Source organism: Dama dama, chromosome 33, assembly GCF_033118175.1.
Source record: "Dama dama isolate Ldn47 chromosome 33, ASM3311817v1, whole genome shotgun sequence".
In the NCBI taxonomy this organism is placed as follows: domain Eukaryota; kingdom Metazoa; phylum Chordata; class Mammalia; order Artiodactyla; family Cervidae; genus Dama; species Dama dama.
Window position 1 is genome coordinate 50,073,445 of NC_083713.1, and position 23,488 is coordinate 50,096,932.

Sequence of the window (23,488 nt, forward strand, 5' to 3'; positions counted from 1 at the left end):
GAAAAGGAATGATAAATTTTGTCTAAAAGTGTTTGAAGAAACTAGAGGGAAATGCACAATAAGAATGTAAGATCTTTCCCTAACTGGTCCTGAAATTAAACTTTGAATATGGAGACATGAATATGGGGTAAAATACAGAAGTCAGCTTAAGACTTCAACTATGTAGTACGTTTCCCCTACCTACTTCTCCTACCCCTCAAATAAGTCTTGAATAACTAGGGCATTGGCACCATCAACTCAGAAACACAGACTCTTCACCTGAGACCCAATCTATCTTCATAAACCCTATTCTAAAATGTGTGCTAAACAATATTTTAATGGAAAACACATGAATATGCCTTTCTATTTATCTGTTACTTATTTACTTCCACTTCTGTCCTCTGTGAGACACTGTGTTCATGTTATTGCTCCTTTTAGTAGTCACACTATTTAACGTCCCAAAGTGGGAAAATAGCAGGCAGAATGATTTTGAGATGGCAGGGATGTTCACTGAATTATCTGAGGCAGCAAAAGCATCTGCTTTCTGAAAAAAGAGAAGAACAGGATAAGCAGTAAGAACGAAGATTTAGTGTCAGAGAGTCCTTGGTTCATATTCCAGCTCTGATACTTGTGAGCTTTGCTATGTCTCAATTTCTTTATCTACAGAATGGGCATTGTAACACTACATAAACAACCGTGTGAGGTAAGACCGGATCAGTGCTTCCCACACCTGGCTGGTCACCAGAAGTGCCTGGGAAACTGTTATTAGAACCATCATATCTCAGGCCCCGTTCCATACTTTCAGGGGTATGGTCCAGGGGTATTGTTTTGTTTTTCTGAACAAATTCTAAAGATGTGAACAAATTCTAAAGATGATCCTTACATACTAGTTACAACTGGAAATCAAGGGAAAGTTTTACGTATTTTTTATAAATATATAAAAATATAAATATTTTTATAAATATAAAAATTTTACTAATTTTTAATATTTTTATATAATGTATATATTAAGACATCTATGTAACTTATCAGTAATCTAGTATACTATAAATGTACAATTAATGCTTGATACAACTATCATTTTTTGAAGGAGAAATAAAACTGAGCATTTTGTGACAAGAGGGCCACTAAGTAGTCTTGCAGAAGGAGTTTGCATAAACCTCACCAAAAATGAGATAGCATGACACTATACTGTTTGAGATAGTGAAAGAAGACATAGATGAAGTTCCACATTGATGACAATGCTCCTTTTCCACAACACAGTTCATGACAGTAGGAAAGTATAAAGTCAGGCATGTCTTGTATTTTCCACAACGAAGTCTGACCATCCCAGTCATTCCATCTCAAAACCTTTTTAATTTTATTTCTTATTTCTCAGTAATTCATACAATTCATGCAAACTGTATGTATGTACAGAACAACACAAGCACTAAATAAATGTGTACAAAAATATTAACGACTGAAAAAATACCTAAAACCCACAGAGGTAGATGACACTCATTGAACATTCCTAGTTGTCATTTATAAATAAGGAGTCATCTTTCCTTTTTATAAGTCCAAACCCAATATTTCTAAATAAAGTGGCCTCAGGTATAAGATATTCACACTTTTAAATAAAAATACCCAACCAAACTTTTTTTTTTAATGGGTGCATTTTATTTTTTTTTTTCATTTATTTTTATTAGTTGGAGGCTAATTACTTTACAATATTGTAGTGGGTTTTGTGTCATACATTGAGATGAATCAGCTTTTTAAGCTAGTATTTTATATAAATCAATGTTATCTATAGGATTACATTATTATTTTTAAAGTTTTATGATGAAACTTAACAAATTTGTTTTTAAATGTAGTGTCCAGTTTGTTTCTATTGTATCACAAATCCAGGGTAAATTCAGATACTATTATAGTATGAAACATTCTTTCTTTGAAATGTAGATATTAAATAAAAAATAGTTACCACCAATAAGAAGGTAAAGTGTGGAGAAAGTGTATGGACATTTGAAGTAAACTACATATATTTATTAGGCACTATATTTTTTAAATTTTAAAGTATTTTTAAAAGATGATTTTTAACAAACCCACAATTTATCTACTAATGTTAAAAATTAAAATATTTCAGCTATACAAAATATATTTATGTTTATATGTTTACTTAATTTATTAAATAAGGAATGTTACCTTTAGGCTTATTTCTCCATATATATATTTTACAAAGATTACAAGGATCAATGATCTAATGCTAACAGATTGGTTTAAGCACCAAGAAAGGAATATGTTATGTAAATAAAGCTTAAAGGGAAGAAGTTGTTTTGGTCATTAAATTATAGGACTTAACCATTTTCTTCTACCAAGTTTTAACCGTTAATCCTACTGGTATTTTAGAAACAAAGTTAAACCAAAAGATCCAGAAGGTGGAGGTAATGTGATCTTAAAAGTCAAAGAAACACAAATTAAGAGTTTAAAGACACCTCAAGTAAGTAAACCAAAAGTTACCACTTCCTGTCTGCCTGAAGAATATTAACTATTTATATTAAAAATCCTTATAACACACTGAATCAGCTGCCATTGTTCTCATAATAGAGAATGAAGAAAAACTTCGTGAATTTATTCTGACTACCCACAACACCTATATTTTCAGATATTTGGTGTTGAGGGAAAAAGAATCAAGGGCATTAAAAAAGTTTTCAGACTTCAGTTACACACTTGATATGCTGAAAATAAAATATATTTACTTGGAACTACAACATATGATGAGAAATGCTGCCCTTTTGCTCCTCTTCCCTAGAACGACATTTTTCAGGTGTATCCTCTTCATGCCTGTGTGAAACCTCTTTATTCCACATTCCTGGTTACATACTGAATTCTCCTCCGTGATTAAAAGAATGTTTTGGCAAGTCTTGAAAAAGGCACAAAAACTTAGGAATGGAGGAGAAAACAGAAGGGGAAGAAAAAGTTCCAATATCACTTCTCCATCATCAATTACTTCTCAAGAAACACAGCAGAGTGTACCCTACATTCATAAGTACTATAATCACAGTAAAACTCTCCAAAGAAGAACAGGAATGGGAATACTGTTCATTCTACTCCATCTCAAGGCCTAAGTTTAGGATATAGCAAATTAATATATTTGCAAAAGTAGCTATAGTTCCCATGACAACAAACATTCAAAAATTAACTCTAAAGGAAAATGATTTGTAACTACCTACTGTGGTTTCTCCACTGGAATATTTCTTTAAAATACACAGTCAAAAACAGCAAGAAGTATTAGACAATAACTCACCTGAGTTGGGACGAGCACAGGAGGGTAAGCCATCTTATGATGCCTGTACACCCAGAACGCACAAATGACAATCCCCGCAATTAACATAAGTGGCACCAGAGAATAGAGCAAGATGTTGTAATAGGGAGGCTTAGGTGTTACTGGATTCGAAGTAGCTGTGGGAAAGAGGAAGAAAATCATTCAGACTTGGTCAATGAAATTCCACAATAAATATTTATTATAGTGCCAAATTGTAGGAGAAAAATAGAGGAGGAGAAGGTGGGAGTAAATTATTCTAACACAAACATGCTTTGTTTTCAATCTACTAGTTGAACAGACTTATGTTTTCCCTGTGAACTTACGCTGTGTGACCTCCATCTCCGGAAAATAAGAAAACCTTTCGTTACACATATTGCCCTCACAGCAACAAAAATATACTTCAGGGCTATCTTTTTTTTCTATACAATCAGTCCTATAAATAAAAAGAGAAGAAATAATTAAAACCAACATTATTACTCTGAATCTACAATAGGTGTTTTACTAAAGTTCTTCTCAGAGATAAAATAATGCGTAAGTCATTTATAGTCAACTTTGAGACTTTTATTAATATTCAACAATCAATTCTTAAAAGTCAAAAATGTTCCTTGAAACCAATTATGATATATCATCAGGAAAAAATCCAATAGCTGATTTTATAACAATCACATTGGCTCCATGAAGTGACTTCTTTAATTTGGATTTTAATGATCAATCTAAAGCAACCATCTTTTTATTGTTTTCTTTAATTATTAGAAAAACTTGAAGAGGAACATAAAGTCAATGAAGAAATTTGGTCTAAGAGTGCTTTATCCTCACAGGAAATAGAGCCTTTCCATTTTATGAATACAAAAGCTGAACACTATATGTAAAAAACTGTATGTGTGTGTACACACATAAACATACATACATACACACACACACACACACACACACACGTATACAGATAAATGAGCTTCCTTGGTGGCTCAGACAGTAAAGACCCTACTTGCAATGCAGGAGACCAGGGTTAGATCCTCGGGTCGGGAAGATCCCCTAGAGAAAGGAATGGCTACCCACGACAATATTCTTACCTGGAGAAATACATGGACAGAGGAGCCTGGCAGGCTACAGTCCATGGAGTCTCAGAGAGTCAGAAATGACTGAGCAACTAACACTTTCACTTTCACTTCTCATACATATAAATGCACAGGCACGAAGTAATCCTTGCTCATATCTCATGGCAGAACACATTTCAACATCAGAGACTTAAATCAGCCTTGGGAATTAAGCCATTTGTGCAGCAGAATTAAATTCCCTGAACCCAATGAACAGGGCTAAAGATAAACAAGTAAAGAGCAATCTGTAACAACAAAAATAGAGGCCCGAGAAACTAAAAAACTGACTAGATTTAGATTCATTTAGAGAGGAGAAGGAAGGCAGCCTTCTCTATAGGAACTGAGTTACTGAAAAGACAGAGATTTAGCCTCGATATCAAATCCTAATCAACCACTAAAAAAATAGTTATACCTAATTTTTAAAAGCAGATATTTAAATTGCTAATAATATCAGGTATACTTAGACATATATTACAAATAAACTGTAAACTTTTACAATGGTTGTTGAAAATAAGGTTGAATTTAATTCTAAAGTGAAGAGCCCAAGAAATTTCAGGGAGAAGGCAATTTTACCAAAATCAAACTTTGAAATAAAATTTATACCAATATCTATTTAGTAGAAAGTAAAAGACAAATGAAAGCTAAATTTTTAACAATTTATATAGAGAAATATATAAATTCAAAATTTAACATTCAGAATTATGCCTCAAATTACAGGTTAATATAATTAAATACTAGCCTAGTTAATGCAAGGAAATTACTTTTCACCATTCAATTTCATTCTTCATTTTCCCCGTCTCTTCCTCCATATTTTGACATTTCTTCAATCTTCTTTTTCTTACTCTTATTTATCTGACTACTCTTAGTATTTCCTTTTTAATCAAATTCAGAATGTAAAAACAAAAATTCACATTTATTTAAATTAGCACTTAACCCTTAGAAGCAAAGCTGGTGTAGTAACTCTGACTCTAAGAGCAGGCATTTGCACTGACCAACTCACCATTATCTAGCAAAGTTTAATCCCAAGCAATACTGGTTTTAGGTGAGAAGCCGGTAGCTTTTCACAATAAAAAGAACAAAGATCCTTGAGCTCAACTAATTACTAAAAGACAGTCTTGAATAAGCTTAAGTTGAATGGTTCTATGAAGACCTACAAGACTTTCTAGAACTAACACCAAAAAAAAAGATGTCCTTTTCATCACAGGGCCTGGAATGCAAAAGCAGGAAGTCAAGAGATACTGGAGTAACAGGCAAGTTTGGCCTTGGAGTACAAAATGAAGCAGGGCAAAGGCTACCAGAGTTTTGCCAAGTGGACACACTGGTCACAGCAAACACCCTCTTCCAACAACACGACAGATGACTCTACACAGGGACATGACCAGATGGTCAGTACCGAAATCAGACTGATTATATTCTTTGCAGTTGAGAATGGAGAAGCCCTAAACAGGCAGCAAAAACAAGACTGGGAGCTGACTGTGGCTCAGTTCATGAACTCCTTACTACAAAATTCAGGCTTAAATTGAAGAAAATAGGGGGAACCACTAGACCATTCAGGATGACCTAAATCAAATCCCTTATGATTATACAGTGGAAGTGACAAACAGATTCAAGAGATTCGAGATGGTAGACAGAGTGCCTGAAGAACTGTGGATGGAGATTTGTGACATTGTACAGGAGGTGGTCATCAAAACCATCCCCAAGAAAAAGAAATGCAAAAAGGCAAAATGGTTGTCTGAGGAGGCCTTACAAATGGCCGAGTAAAGAAGAGAAGTGAAAGAAGAGGAAAGATACAACCATCTGAATGCAGAGTTCCAAAGAATAGCAAGGAGATAGGAAAGCCTTCCTCAGTGAACAATGCAAAGAAATAGAGGAAAACAATAGAATGGGAAAGAAGAGATCTCTTTAAGAAAATTAAGAGATACCAAGGGAATATTTCATGCAAAAATGGGCACAATAAAGGACATATATGGTATGGAGCTAACAGAAGCACAAGGTATTAAGAGGTGGCAAAAATACACAGAAGAACTATACAAAAAAGATCTTAATGACCCAGATAACCACCATGGTGTGATCACTCATCTAGAGCCAGATATCCTGGAATGCGAAGTAAAATGGGCCTTAGGAAGCATCACTATGAACAAAGCTAGTGGAGGTGATGGGATTCCAGTTGAGCTATTCCAAATCCTAAAGGATTATGCTGCGAAAGTGCTGCACTCAATATGCCAGCAAATCTGGAAAACTCAGTAGTGGCCAAAGGACTGGAAAAGGTCAGTTTGCATTCCAATCCCTGAGAAAGGCAACGCCAAAGAACGCTCAAACTACCAGAATATTGCACTCACCTCACATGCGAGCAAAGTAATGTTTACAATTCTCCAAGCCAGGCTTCAGCAGTACGAGAACCAAGAACTTTCAGATGTTCAAGCTGGTTTTAGAAAAGGCAGAGGAACCAGAGATCAAATTGCCAACATCTGTTGGATCCTTTAAAAAGTAAGAGAGTGCCAGAAAAACATCTCCTTCTGCTTTACTGACTTCCCCAAAGCCTCGGACTGTGTGACTACCCCAAAGCCCACAACAAACTGTGCAAAATCCTTAAAAAGATGGGAATACCAGACCACCTGACCTGCCTCCTGAGAAATCTGTATGCAGGTCAGGAAGCAACAGTTAGAACTGGACATGGAACAATGGACTGGTTCCCAATTGGGAAAGGAGTATGTCAAAGCTGTATATTGTCACACTGCTTATTTAACTTACATTCAGAGTACATCATGTAAAATGCCAGGCTGAATGAAGCACAACCCAGAATCAAGACTGCCAGGAGAAATATTAACAAGCTCAGATATGCAAATGACACCACACTTATGGCAGAAAACAAAAAGGAACTAAAGAGTCTCCTGGTGAAGGTGAAAGAGGAGAGTAAAAAGGCTGGCTAAACTTAACATTCAGAAAACTAAGATCATGGCATCTGGTCCCATCCCTTCATGGCAAACAGACAGGGAAACAATGGAAACAGTAACAAACCTTATTTTCTTTGGCTCCAAAATCACTGCAGATGGTGACTACAGCCATGAAATTAAAAGACACTTGCTCCCTGGAAGAAAAGCTATGACTAACCTAGACAGCGTATTAAAAAGCAGAGACATCACTTTGCTACAAAGGTCCGTCTAGTCAAAGCTATGGTTTTTCCAATAGTCATGTAAGGATGTTGATAGTTGGACCATAAAGACAGTTGAGCACAGAAGAACTGATGTTTCGAACTGTGGTGCTGGTGAAGACTGTTGAGAGTCCCTTAGACTGCAAGGAGATCCAATCAGTCAATCCTAAAGGAAATTAGTCCTGAATATTCACTGGAAGGACTAATGCTCAAGCTACAGCTCCAGTACTTTCGCCACCTGATGCAAAGAGCCAACTCACTGGAAAAGACGCTGATGCTGGGAAAGATTGAGGGCAGGAGGAGAAGAGGACGACAGAAGATGAGATGGCTGGATGGCATCACTGACTCAATGGACATGAGTTTGAGCAAACTCCGGAAGATTGTGAAGGAGAGGGATGCCTGGTGTGCTGCAGTCCGTGGGGCTGCAAGGAGTCAGACATGACTAAGCGACTGAACAACAAGTTTTGAATAGAGATTATCCCCAAACTTCATTTTTCCCCAACTTCTTTCTCCTTAGCTTTTTTTCAAAATTGATATATAATTGGCATATAACATTAGTTACAGGCATACAACCTAATGATTGAATATTAGAGTATATTGTGAAATGATCACCACAATAATCTAGCTAACATCCCATCACTACACAGTTACAAACTGTTTTCCTTGTGAACAAAACTTTTAAGATTTCCTCTTATAGCAACTTTCAAATATACAATATATTAACTATAGTCACCATTACCCCACATTCTCTATTATAGCCCTAGGACTTACTTGTTTTATAATAGAAAATTCATACCCTTTTGATTCCCTTCACCCATTCTGCCCACTTCTCACCCTCAGCCTCCAGCAACCACAAATAGTTCTCTCTCTATATATATGGGTTTGTGTATGTGTGTTTTTTTTTTTTTCTTTTTTAAGATTAATATACAAGTGAGATCATGTGGTATTTGTTTTTCTCTGTCTGACATTTCACTTAGGATAATGCCCTCAAGGTCCATCAGTATTATGAATGGCAAGGTGTTCTTTTTCACAGATGAAAAAGATTCCATTGTATATACAAAGCGTATTTCCTTGATCCATTTATTCACTGACAGACACTTAGGGTGCTTCCACATCTTGGCTATCGTAAATAATGTAGCAATGAACGTTGTGGTGCATTTATCTTTTCAAGTTTATGTTTTTGTTTCCTTTGGACATATACTCAAAAGTGAACTGCTATATCATTGCTATTTTTAATTTTTTGAGGAACCTCCATACTGTTTCCCCAGTGGCCCTACTTATCCTTTCATAATAGCAAATATCACTTAATGATCACCTCTGTTAATAAAGAAGTTAATAATCAGAAATACAGCTGAAATGTGTAATTTCAGAGCAGTAACCCTTGGCAAATTCACAGATGCAGAAATACACCCTAACTACTAAGTGGTCATGTATGGATGTGAGAGTTGGACTGTGAAGAAAGCTAAGTGCTGAAAAATTGATGCTTTTGAACTGTGGTATTGGAGAAGACTCTTGAGAGTCCCTTGGACTGCAAGGAGATCCAACCAGTCCATCCTGAAGGAGATCAGTCCTGGGTGTTCATTGGAAGGACTGATGCTGAAGCTGAAACTCTAATACTTTGGCCACCTCATGAGAAGAGTTGACTGACTCATTGGGAAAGACCCTGATGCTGGGAGGGATTGGGGGCAGGAGGAGAAGGGGACGACAGAGGATGAGATGGCTGGATGGCATCACCGACTCGATGGACATGAGTTTGAGTAAATTCCGGGAGTTGGTGATGGACAGGGAGGCCTGGCGTGCTGCAATTCATGGGGTCGCAAAGAGTCGGACACGACTGAGCGACTGAATTGACTGAACTGACTAACTGTAACTATGTACCTAAATGACTATTTTAATTTCTCACCAAAAGTGGAACTAATTCAATTTTCATGAGTTTATTCAACACATTTTACTATTAATCACATATGGCCAATCAACCACAGATTTACAGTAATCAATTAAAATCCCTGCAAGTAGATCAGGACATAGCTAGATTCCATGAGTGTATTAGTTATTTTGGCTTCAAAAAATCTGGTTATCTAGGATTTTTCAGCTTCTGCAGTCATCAGCACCCACCCACAGTGAAACTCTGGTGGCCCGGGCTCAACATCTAGGGACACTTTACAGAAAGATCACAGGCAGTCAGTAACATACCCACTGTACCCCCTGTATTTTATTTCCAGTACAGAATAAAACAATTTAAGCAAAATCTTTTAAATAAAATGTAGCTTTCTATGAGGACTGTGTTAGTTCTGATGTAATTCTGAATGTCAAGTTAAAATGTCCCTTGGGATAAAGAACAAAGGCCTACTCTGCAAGGAAAAAAGGGGAAAATGTAGTGAGATCAATTTCTTCCAGATACATAAAGAGGGAAACTAAAAGGAAATTTAATACTATGATTAAGCTTTATTCTCTTTCAGGATAGATTTTCAACAGATATACTCTCTTTTAAAGCAATTTTAAAAATCCCTTTTCATTAAAACTGCTGTTTAAAAAAAAAAAAAAACATAATCCTACAACATAGGGAAATAAATGTTTCTTATCTAAAGTTTTCACTACTTGGTAGATAATTCAAAGTTACAGAAGATAAAACATAAATATGCTGTATTTGTTTTGTTACTTTAAAACATGCATTTTGTCATCAACATGTTATAATGATCTTTATACTCTCATCTTTAAAGAGAAGCATTTAGGTGAAAATTCATGCATTGATCCTTCCCCTTTTAAAAAAGAGAGAGAAGTGAAAATTATTCAACACTATCATAAACAAAATGCCTTCTTACCTGTCATAGCAGTTGATATCATCCAGCCAACAACCTTGCTTCACTATTTCAATGGAACCAGAAATATTCTTCCATGTAGCAAAACAATGCCGCCGTTTATCTTTGTCACCATAACAGGATTCAACACCAGTGCGATTGGTTCTATCTCTTTCCCAATTAGCATTATAGAAAATACACTCCTGAGTTTCTGATCTACCAAGTATAGCACCTATAAGATAATAAAACAACAACTTAATATAACTCTATTTGTTCTTACACTGTCTCCCAGCATACCAAATTTCAGATCTTCCTAAAATGTCAAATGATTTACTGTCTTACTGTTATAATATTGGGTTTAGGTTTTCAGGTCCATCTTTGTATTTTAGGTTTAATAAACATAGTAGAAAGTGACCAAATAAATCACGTTTTCTCTGTAAAAGACCAGCTTTACTTAAGAATGTCCTTGATAAAAAGCAGTAACATTGTTAATTTTCTTAAATTTTGACCCTTGAGTCAAGACTTCTTCTCAATATTCTGTGTGACAAAGTGGTAACTAACAAAAGCACGTCTGCTGCACACTGCAGTACAATGTCTGCCTCCAGAAAAAGCCCTTGCATGACTGAGTTGTGAACTAAACCAACCATGGTTATTCAGACTTGAGTATCTGGCAAAAAAGTTCTCAAAATTAACCAAATTAAACCTGTTACTTCAAGAAAAACAACTGACAGCATGCACTGCCAATGATAAAATATGAGTTTCCAAGCAAAATTAAGAATTTTGGAAAAACTCTATCAAACACCACCATTAGCCTGACACCTTCCCAATATTTAAAGAATTTTCTGACGAGGTCATTAGTAATATTAACAAATATGACTTTTAAATACAGAATAATAAGATGTGCCAACATTTAAAAGTTCTATATAATTCAGAGAACCAATATTTTCCAGGAGAATTCTGTGTGACATTTGAAAAACACTCATTGGTTTTAAAAAAAAAAATCCATTCAATGTTCAAGATAGCCAAATAGACTCTAGCATTACAGAGGACAAAAAGTTCATTAGTGGTTTCAGATTCCACACTGTACTAACTTTTAAGAAACCATCTCTTGCTTTATATGGAAAAGTGAGAGAATTGGAATACCCAAAATAATTCTGAAAAAGATGTACAAAGAGAACTCATACTACTTGATTTTGGGCAGTTTTTTTGGTCATGCCACACGGCTTGCGGGATCTTAGTTGCCCACCCAGGTATTGAACCTGGGCCATGGCAGTGAAAGAGCCTAGTCCCTAACCACTGGACCACCAGGGAGTTCCCTATACTAACTGCTTTTAAGTCTGACACTAAAACTTCAACAATCAAGACAATGCAGTCTTAGTAAAAAGACATGCACCTAGGGGACAGAACAGAGAATCCAGAAACAGACCCAGACACATACGGTCAACTGATACACAGCCAAGGTGCCAATGCAATGTACTTAGAGAAAATAGTCTTCCAACAACTGATGCTGGAACAACTAGACATCTATATACAGAACAAAGAACTTCAACTCATAACAACTTCTAGATCATACCATATACAAAAATTAACTCTAAAAATATCATAGACCTAAAATAAAACCTTAAACTATTATTATATAACTTCTAAAAACAAGAAAAATCTTGTGACCCTAAGCTATTAACATGAAAGATTTGTTAAAATACAAAAAAATAGGAGCTACAAAAGCAAAAATTGGACTTCAAAAGCTGAACTTCATTAAAATTGAAACTTCTCTTTGAAAGCTAAGGAAAAAAACTCAGACTGGGAGAAAATAACTTCAAATTATATACCTAAAAAACAACAGATATTCAGAAAATACAAAGATCTATCACAACTCAATAATAAGAAAACATATTACCTAATTTCTAAAAAGTGGGCAAGAGATTCAGACAGACACCTTATCAAAGAAATATGAATGGGAAATACTACATAGAAAGATACTCAGTATCACTAACCAGGGAAATGCAAACTAAAATTAGATCTAATATTCATTAGAATGACTAATATAAAAATAAAAACATACAATCTCAAGTTTTGGGAAATATGTAGAGCAACTGCAACTTCCACACATTGGTAGTGGGGATGCAAAATGGCCCAGTAACTCAGGAAAAAGTTTTCTTACAGTGAAACATGCATCTACCATACTACACAGCAATCTCATGCCTAGGTATTTAAGAAACGAAAACATATATCCATGCAAAAATCTGTAATTTTTAGAGTGGCTTTATTCAGAATCACCAGAAACCACCCAATATCTAGCACTGATATATGTAAAAATAAACATCTGTACAAAAAAATAATAAATGAACTGGTGACAGCTGCAGCTAAACGGATAAACTGTAAACATATTATGCTAAAAACAAAAATGGACTGAAAAGGCTACACACTGTATGATTCCATTTACCCAATATTTTGGAAAAGGCAGAAGTACAGGTATGAAAATCAGATCAGAAGTTAAGAGTGAGGGGAGAGGGCTAATTACAAAAGGGTATAAGGAAACTTTTAGAGGTGATATAGATATTCCACATTTTTATTGTGGTGATGGTTATATAATTCATGAGTTATTCAGACTGCACAGACTTGTGTATCTAAACAAAATATATTTTGTTCTCTGCAATATATACTTCAATCAACTTGACATTAGAAAACAAAACCATCAAAGAAATTACCACTTGTTGAGTTATGGTATACTATCAAAGAAAAATATCCACAATTATCTTAAAAAGCTATTAAAATACTCCCTATTTTTCTAACTATATCTGTGTTTGGCCAGATTTCCTTCATGTCAAAACATCACAAGTTTTTGCATCACAACAAATTGAATGGAAAAACAGATACAAGAATTCAGTTGTCATCTACTAAAACAATTATAAAGAAATTTGTAAAAAATTTCTCTAGTTTTTTAGAAAATATTTTTCATAAAAATCTATTCTTTTGTTAATATATAATGGATTTATTATTGACACTTTTAAATAAATATTTTTTAATTTTCTGCCCTAATTTCTAATACGATGATATTTATAGATATAAACCACATAAAAATCATCTTGGGCTAAGAAAGAAGTTCTGAGACCACAAACTTTCTAAAGTATTTCTTTTTAGAAACCTGTTGAAAAAAACAGCAAATTAAGTTTCCTCTTTTACTAAATAACCCAAAAGCAAACAAGCACTACCTGTATTATCTCGTAACAGAGACTGGCAAACTTTCTCTGGAAAGGGCCAGACAGTAAATATATTACGCTTTGCTGGCCTTACGGTTTCTTTTACAACTACTCAATTCTGCCAACGCAGCACAAAAGCATCCATTGGACAGTAAATGAATGAGCATTGCTACATTTCAATAAAACTTTACTAATGGACACTGAAGACTAAATTTCATGTAATTTTTACATCACAAAATATTCTTTAAAAAAAAAAAATTCCCCCACCATTTAAAAATGTAAATAACATTCTGAGTTCACAGGCTGGATCTGGCCTACAGGCTCTGTGGTCAGCTATCTCTTGAAACAACATCCTAATTTCTAGATGACTGGACTTTTCTTTTGCCTGTTTTGTTTTGCTGGGGGCGGGGGGTCTTCTATGAACTACCACTTGTATAACTCACATAAAAAACCACTATTAATTATTTTTAATTTCCAAAAGAAGACTCCACAAAGGTACAGAACATTTAAAGTAAACAAAACTAACCGCCAAAAATGTACATTGCCTAGAACAAAAAAAAAATACAATAGGTTTCATCTTTGGTGTCAATTCCAATCAGTTAAGAGTGGCTGTCAGAAGCAATGTACTGAGAAAGACGTTGAGGTAAAGCGCCTTGGAATTAGTATAGAAGGAGCGGGGGAAAACACCAGTTTCATTTCTTTGCCACCTCTGGTCTAGAAAAAAGATAAACAAATGATTACTTTTTGTTTATTTCTTTTAAAACTTCTCAATATTTAATGATAAGTTAAGATTTCAGAATGACTTTCTAGACCTAGACTATCATTTGATATTACTCACAGATAGAAAATTGCTTATGGAAAAAACTGACAATTTTGCCAACCCCCTCCCATATCTTCAAGTTGATTCAATAATCAGTCTTTATCCCATCATATCTCTTACTGACCACTAAATACAATAACATAATTGTAAAAATAAAGCAAGTTACATGTATTGTTATGTTCTTACACTCACCTAGTGACTTTAAAGGTGCACTTCTAAAAAGGATGGTAAAAGTTACCTATATTTTCTAGTTTTTAATAGCATTTCACAATTTAAGGTTTTCTTAAACTGTTAATTTCTACTATAGGTTTATTCTAACAAAGTAATTACAAATAGTTAATACAATTTTCAAAAGAAATAAATGGACATAAAAGGTCTATTTGCAGAGTTTATTATAATGGTTCTTAACCTATGATGTGCATCAGAATCCCCCATGTGTTTTCTCAAACTCATCTTTGAGTACCATTTTCTATGCCCCAGGAATGAGTAGCTGAAAAGTACATGAGGTCAGAAGCGGGGTATATAGATATATAGACACTATGTGTATGTTTCCTTTGCTTCTTTTGGCAAAGACTCACTGGTGATCTAATGTTCCTTCCCAGTTAAGTATTGGCTTAGAAGACTGTGAACTGAACTTGGAATTTAGTTTACACACTATGACCTTGAACAAGTTACCAAACCTTGCACTGCTTTGGTTCTACATTTGCTTCAATCTCCCTAACAATTCCAAAATTACTATGGATAATTCTGTAGTTTCATAAATCATACTCAGGCAAGTTATAGCAAATCAGTAAGTCTATCACAGAATCAAGTATTAGAATTATTTTTCATAAATTATTTCAGATAATAATTCTATTTCCAACCTACTGCTTATACATCATGATTGATACTGAGAATTTCATTTTTTCCTACCATTTAAAAAAAGAAAAAAGGCAATACACAGGACCTAAAATTTGTCAAAACAGCCCTGTAAAAGTCATACTCAAATCTAAGACACTCCTCCAATGAGGAAAAAGTAAATTTTATCTAATGTGAATGCATCTGAGAACAACAGGGGTTCTATTTTTTAAAAGCATGAAGTATTAAAATAATACACCAGCATTAATTTTACACAATCTCTTTCAGAACCAGATGAAGAGGGACTACTTCACAACTAGTTTATGAAGCACGTATTACCTTGATACAAAAATCAGTCAAAGACAGAACAGAAAAGGGCAAACAGGGTATACAGACCAATATACCACTAGGACAGCAGCACCAACTCAATGGCGATGAGTTTGCACAAACTCCAGGAGATACTGAAGGACAGGGAAGCCTGGCCTGCTGCAGTCCATGGGGTCACAAAGAGTTGGACACAACTTAGTGACTGAACAACAACAACAAATGAGATGAAAAAGTTCTCAACAAAATTTTAGCAAACAAAAATCCAAAAAATATATTTTAAGTAATGTACCACAACCAAGTAGGATCTATTCCAGGCATGAAGGCTAATTTGATATTCAAAAGTCAATAAATGCACTCAGTCAAGCAAACAGACAAAAAGAGAAAAATCATATGGTCTATTGATAAGTCTAACAAGTATAGAGAGAAACTTCCGCAAACTGAGAAAGAGCACCTACCAAAAAACTTACAGCTAACATCATACTGTATGGTGAAAGACTGAATGCTTTCCCTCTAACATCAAAAAGAAGGCACTGATGTCTACTCCTACCACTTTTATTTAACATAGTATTGAAAGTTTTAGCTACTGTAATAAGGCAAGAAAAGAAAAATTAAAGACATACCAATTGGAAAAGGAAATATAAAACTGTTTCTATTAGCAGATAAAATGATTGTCTATTCAGAAAATTCTAAGGAATCTTCAAACAACAACAAAATGCTAGAATTAGTGAGTTCAGTAAGGTCACAGAAAACAAATCAACACACAAAAATCAATTATGTTTCTTTACACTGACAATGAACAAGCAGAACTGAAATTAAAAATTAAAAGTATTAGTTACTGTTGCTCCTAAGAAAATAAAATACTTACATATAATTTAATAAAGAATATATAGGATTTGTATGATGAAAATTATAAAATACTGATGAAAGAAATCAAAGACGACCTAATCACTTGGAGAAACACACTGTGTTCATGGATTGAAGAGTCCACAAAACCAAGATTTCAAGTCTTCTTAAACTGATATATTCATATTATATATATTCATATACACACACACACACACATATATATAAAATATACAATTCATATTAAAATCTCAGCAAATTTCTCTGTAGACAAGAAAAGACCTTTTTCTAAAATCTGCTGAAAAATAATAATAAAGAGAGAAATCATTCTTCCTGATGTTAAGGCTTACCACATAGCTGCAGTAAATATGACAGTGTGGTACTGGTGGAGAGATAAAACACAAAAATCAATGGAACAGAAGGAGAACCCAGGAACAGACCCAAACAAATATGCCCGATTAATTTTAACAAATGAACAAAAGAATTTCAGTGGAGGAGAGACAGCCTTTTCAGCAAATGGTGCTGGAGGAATGGATATAGTTCAAGCAAATATTTCTTTAATGCCCTACCCTTTGCAACCTATCATCATCCTAATCATTTCTGAAAGCCCAGCTCTTGCAAAAAGTTTCCCAGGCTAAATCTCACATGCGACAATTTTCAAGTTTTATCATCAGGACTCCTGCTTCCCTCCCACAAAATGCACACTACTTGCCATCTAACATAAAATATTTTAGTTCATATTTATTCACTGTTTCAGATAGTTGTTTATATACGCCTTTTCATACATTAAAATGTCACTTGGTCTAAGACTATCTTACTTGCCCTCCAAACATTTGTTGCTGTTCAGTTACTAAGTTGTGTTCAACTCTTTGCAACCCCCTGGTGGCACCACATGAGGTTCCTATGTCCTCCACTCTCTCCTAGAATTTGTTCAAATCCATGTCCATCAAGTTGGTGATGTTATCTAACCATCTCATCCTCTGCTGCCCACACCCCACCGCCCCCGTCTCTTTTGCCTTCAATCTTTCCCAGCATCAGGGTTTTTTCCAATGAGTTGGTTCTTTGCATCAGGGGCCAAAGTATTGGAGTTTCAGCATTAGTCCTTCCAATGGTATTCAGGCTTGATTTCCGTTGGGACTGACTCATTTGATCTCCACGCAGCCCAAGGGATTCTCAAGAGCCTCTCCAGCACCACAATTCAAAAGGATCAATTCTTCAGCTCTCAGCTTTCTTTATGGTCCAACTCTCATAAATCTATACATGACTACTGGAAAAACCATAACTTTGACTAGACTGACCATTGTTGACAAAGCAAGGTCTCTGCTTTTTTAATACACTGTCTAGGTTTATCATAGCTTTCCTTCCAAGGAGCAAGCATCTTTTAATTTCATGGCTACAGTCCCCGTCCACAGTGATTTGGCAGCCCAAGAAAATAAAATCTGTCACTGCTTCCACTTTTTCCCTTTCTATTTACCATGAAGTGATGGGACCTGATGTCATGGTCTTAGTTTTTTAATGTTGACTCTCAAGCCAGCTTTTTCACTCTCCTTTTTAACTCTCATCAAGAGGCTCTTTAGTTCCTCTTCACTCTTTGCCATTAGAGTGGAATCATCTTTATATCTGAGGTTGTTGATATTTGTCCTGGCAGTATTGACTCCAGCTTGTGCTTCATCCAGCCCAGCATGTTTCATGATGTACTCTGCATAGAAGTTAAATAAGCAGGTTGACAATATACAGCCTTGGTGTATATTCCATTCCTGATTTTGAACCAGTCCACTGTTCCATGTCTGGCTCTACCTGGTGCTTCCTGACCCACATACAGGTTTCTCAGGAGACAAGTGAGGTAATTGGTACTCCCATCTCATTAAGAATTTTCCACAGTTTGTTGTGATCCACACAATCAAAGGCTTTAGCACAGTCAATGAAGCAGAAGCAGCTGTTTTTCTGGAATCCCCTTGCTTTCTCCATGATCCAACGATTGTTGGCAATTTGATCTCCAGTTCCTCTGCCTCTTCAAAACCCAGTTTGCATATCTGGAAACTCTCGGTGCACATACTGCTGAAGCCAAGCTTAAAGGATTTTGAGCATTACCTTGTTAGCATGTGAAATCAACACAACTGTATGGTAGTCTGAACATTCTTTGCCACTGCCCTTCTTTGGGACTGGAATAAAAACTGACCTTTTCTGGTCCTGTGGCCACTGCTGGGTTCTCCAAATGTGCTGACATATTGAGTGCAGCACTTTAAGGGCATCATCTTTGAGGATTTATAAATAGCTGGGCTGGAATTTTGTCACTTCCACTAGCTCTGTTCATAGCAATGCTTCCTAAGGCCCATTTGACTTCACACTCCAGGATGTCCGGCTATAGGTGAGTGATCACACCATCATGGTTATCTGGGTCATTAAGACCTTTCTTGTATAGTTCTGTGAATTCTTGCCACTTTGTCTTGATCTCTTCTGCTTGTTAGATCCTTACCATTTCTGTCATTTATTGTGCCCATCCTTGCATGAAATGTTCCCTAGATATCTCTAATTTTCTTGAAGATATCTCTGCTGCTGCTGCTAAGTCGCTTCAGTCGTGTCCGACTCTGTGCGACCTCATAGACGGCAGCCCACCAGGCTCTGCCGTCCCTGGGATTCTCCAGGCAAGAACACTGGAGTGGGTTGCCATTTCCTTCCCCAGAAGTTATCTCTAGTCTTTCTCATTCTATTGTTGTCCTCTATTTCTTTGCATTGTTCATTTAAGAAGGCCTTCTTATCTTTCCTTGCTATTCTCTGGAACTCTGAATTCAGTTGGGTGTATCTTTCCCTTTCTCCCTTACCTTGTTTTTCTTCTTTCCTCAGCTTTCCTTCAAAGGGAAACAGTACTTAATGAAAGACTAAAATGTAAAAATGTGATATAACAACTGAATTTTAAAAACTCACCAAGTACTACTGCACCCCCAACTCCTCTGAAACAAGTAGATGGAATTAAAGACTCTTTTACAATTACAATCTGTTTTCTCATCTGACTAAGATGAATGCTTCTTTTTCAATTTTTTGGCCACACCTTGTGGTATGCAGCATACCTGATCAGGGATCAAACTCATGATCCCTGTCATGGAAGTATGTTGTCTTAGCCACTGGACTTCCTGGGAAGTCCCGAGATGATGATGATAAGGCAACCAGCCTTATCCTATCATAATTTTCCTATATGCACCCAACAATAAATGTAAAGAAAAGAACTATTTTGACAACTTACATTTCTGAGGCTCACTTCTGGAAAAGTAGTTTAATACTGTCTGAAACTATCAACAAGTCATTGAGAACAGAATATCAATAGGCATGCTACTGAATGTCTTCCTTAAGCTTGTACCTCCCAAACGCAATTTAGTTCGCCAGGAAGGATTAACAAAGTTTCAAAATTAATAAATACAACATAAAAGCAATTCTTGTTTCTGCTTCACATGACACTGCTTCCTATCACTCTAGGGGTAGAACACATGTCCAAAGAGAATCGTCTATGAAATTATGCTTTTAACCCAAAACATTAGATAGTACAAATCAAGAAATAGAGTTGTTAAAAAATATTATACAGAAGAATCATTTTAAGCAAATAACTGGGAAATTCTAGTATAGCATCATCCCTCATGGTACCAAGAAAATCTTATATAGATTATAAGATTATTATATATATAATCTTACATAGATAAATGTATACAGCATTTTATTAGTTCAACATGTATTTTTTAACAGTTTCCCACTATGTTAAATAGTCATCCAACAATCCAGAAACTTGCAAGTTACCTACCATAAACGAATACCATACAACCCTCAATATGATGGATGTCTTAACTTTTACCAGTGAGAGGATATTTTTAAAATCTTTTGACCAATTTGAAATATATAAGCCTTTGCATATCTGTATGAAAAGCCCAATATATATTTTAACTCATTAATTTACTTTTATCAATGTTTTAAAATCATGAAGCACAAAAATTTTAAAAACAACTTTGTTCAAATTTCACATATATCTTTCAACAAATGTCATCTCATTATCTTCTGCCTGAGTCATTTAAAAGTATCAAAACTTGAATTACCTTCATTTCCATTTAAGTTGAGAAGCAATACTTTTTGAAGTCATACAGAATATTGTCACTGGAAATACTTTTCCAACCCACAAACTTCCATTCACATAATGCTAACATAGTGTTTTTTCCCCATTGTTTTATAGTATATATTATGATGTTCATAAATTACTTACAACATTGCTCTTTAAGGTGAGACCTTTAAAGACTTTTTAAAAAAACCTTTGTGAATTCTTTAAAATGAATTATGACAGTAAATCAACCCTCCTCAAGAATAATTTGTCTAAATTCTTTATTCCCCTTTTACCTCAGGAAATTTCCATAAACATTCAGAACTAGTACTTACTGACATCATTTCAAGACTATCTTCTACAAAACATTATACTTCTATTCAGAATATAAATACTGACAACCTCAAAATATTAAAAAAAAAAAAAACCTTGCAAAGTCTCAAATATAAAATGACTTTTTTCTGACAATAATCTTTGTAGAAAACTTTGCTTTTATATTGAACATATTCAGATAAAATGATCATATGCTTGTACTGTAAATTAAAAAAATCAAGATAAGGGCTGTCGATAAATGGAATAGTAATTTGCAGATGATAACCTGGACCTTCACTAGACTAAGAGCTTCCAGAACAAGCTCCATTATCACCAATATCTAGCACAGTGAGTGAGAGTTGCTTAGTCATGTCCGACTCTTTGTGACCCCATGGACTATCAAGTCCATGGAATTCTCCGGGCCAGAATACTGGAGTGGGTAGCCTTTCCCTTCTCCAGGGTAGCACAGTACAGGAACTCAATAAACACGCACTAAATCAATCAATTCACAAGGAAATGAAAAAAGAATGTTTTATGGAGGAAACAGGACTAAAGCAGGACTATTAAGGCAAGCGACAGAACTGAAATAAACAGACAGAGAAGATCATGACCAAATAAGCAGGGCTGTGATTAATCAGTGTTTGACAAGCTTTCTTTCACTAAACATGAACGTTCCATAATCTTTAGTATTGGGTATAATCAAGTCAGGTTTGCAAGACATTAAAAGTTAAGAATGGAAGTGATATTTTTAAGATTAACCTGAATATCGGTAAACTGTTAGAATGGAAACAGTCTGGAAACTCAATAAAACTGAAAAGTCTGTAATATCCATGCTTACCGATGACCATAGATATCAAAACGACTGACAAATTAGATCAAGTTTTTGCTTTCCATAGTCTCTTATTTGGTCTAAGTATAAATAAGATATAAGTGATCTGAGTTAAGTATTTGGCAGTATAAATGTTTATCTTACACTATCTGACAAAATAAAGCCTTATTTCATTTATATTTACCCTATGATTCTCTTTGTTGCTAATTCTCCTCCTGGTATTTAGTATTATCTTACTGTCATGAAAAATATGCATTATCTGGGATAAGCAAGATACCTTCAAAGACAATGCACAACAGAAAAGTAATTTTGCTTATAGCCACTACATGGGTGGGCCATCTATAAATGCCCAGATCTCAAGATTAAAACAGTTCTGTGTAGTTCTCTGGCCTCATTCAAAACGTGAATTACATCAAAACAGGTACAAGTAGATATAAGTATTACACAGACTGCACAAAACAGATTTCTGATATTTGATGTTCATTTTGGGGGGAACAGGGGGATCACGGTGCTACAGATAGAGGCCAACACTCCCATCAGAATAAAAGGACTATTTTTTAAATTGCACAGTATTTCCCTGGTGGTAGCTAAAACTCTGCCTACCAATGCAGGGGATTGTTAGATTGGTTGGATTCCTGGTCTGGGCAGATCCCATATGCCACAGAGCAAATAAGCCCATGCGCCACAACTACTGAGCCTGCGCTCCAGAGACCAGGAACCACAGCTGCTGGGCCCAATCGCTGCAACCACTGAGGCCTGGGCGCCCTGAGCCCGGCCCCTGCAGCAGGGAAGTCACTGCAGTGAGAAGCCTGCGCGCCACAACCAACAGCAGCCCCAGTGCACCACCACTGGAGAAAGCCTGGGCGGAGCAACAAAAACCCAGTGCAGCCAAAAGTCAGTCAATAAAAATTTAAAATAAAAGTCAACTTAAAAAAATTAATAAAAATAAAATTGCACAGAAGCCAAAACTGGTTATAAATTTAGAACAGAGATAAAAGGTAAATTCTCAAAATCCAAACAGATATCCTTAGATTAAAGAAAAACAAACACATACATAAACAACGGGCTTCCCTGGTGGCTCAGTTGGTAAAGAATCCGCCTGCAATGCGGGAGACCTGGGTTCAATCCGTGGGTTGGGCAGATGCCCTGGAGGGCGTGGCAACTCACTAGTACTCTTGCCTGGAGAATCCCCACGGGCGGAGGAGCCTGGCGAGCTTTAGCCACAGGGTCGCCAGGAGTCGGACGTGGCTGAGAGAGTAAGCAGAGCGCGCGCACACACACACACACACACACACACACAAAACACACACACACACACACACACACACAACACAAAGCCGTTTCTATTAAAACAACCTACAAACCTCAATTATTCTGAAAAGACACCAGGGATATTAAGGGGTTTTGGTGCTTTATTTACTTGGAAGATGCAGGCTTTCTTTTTAGTAAATCATCAAACACTGATATAAAAATGGATCACTTTGGCGGCTATGAAAATAATGTTAAATATTGCCCTTGAGTAATCAATAGTATTAAGAGAAACTTAAAAGAAAAAAAAAATCATCAGAAAAGTTTTCATCAAGTAACATCTGGCAACATAAAACCAGTAACTGAAGAAAATTAGCAATAGTTATTAGAAGTTTAAATAGCAATACACTTCTATTAATGGAAAAGAATGCAAACTAAAAACACACTATGATATTAAATAACAGATATATCACTTAACTAGCCTTATCTCAAAAATCACCAACGGCCTTCATATTTACAGATAAGATTCTAAGTACGAAAAAAGAAAAATGTAAAATTCTTATTTATTACTTCTCTGTTATGTAACTTCTTTCCCACTAAAACTCATATTAAATTTGTTTTTATGCATCTATAAACACATCAAAGGTCTTCTGGTATCCTTTCTTTTCTATATC

At 35.5% G+C, this 23,488-nt stretch overlaps 1 protein-coding gene across 3 annotated transcripts in view; it reads right to left on the reverse strand.

The window, feature by feature from the left end:
- Positions 1–23,488, reverse strand: part of ACVR2A (activin A receptor type 2A) — a 91,169-nt gene that overhangs the window by 27,497 nt on the left and 40,184 nt on the right. Inside the window, exons 1-4 of one of the 3 annotated variants that reach the window (XM_061135127.1) lie at positions 14,047–14,062; positions 10,345–10,552; positions 3,601–3,710; positions 3,260–3,414 (exon numbers count right to left, since the gene is read on the reverse strand). In XM_061135127.1, coding sequence (XP_060991110.1) covers positions 3,260–3,414; positions 3,601–3,710; positions 10,345–10,552; positions 14,047–14,062 — 489 coding nt within the window. Of the gene's footprint in view, positions 1–3,259; positions 3,415–3,600; positions 3,711–10,344; positions 10,553–14,046; positions 14,063–23,488 lie in introns of those variants that run through there. The other 2 variants (XM_061135126.1, XM_061135128.1) reach the window with 2 other exon arrangements.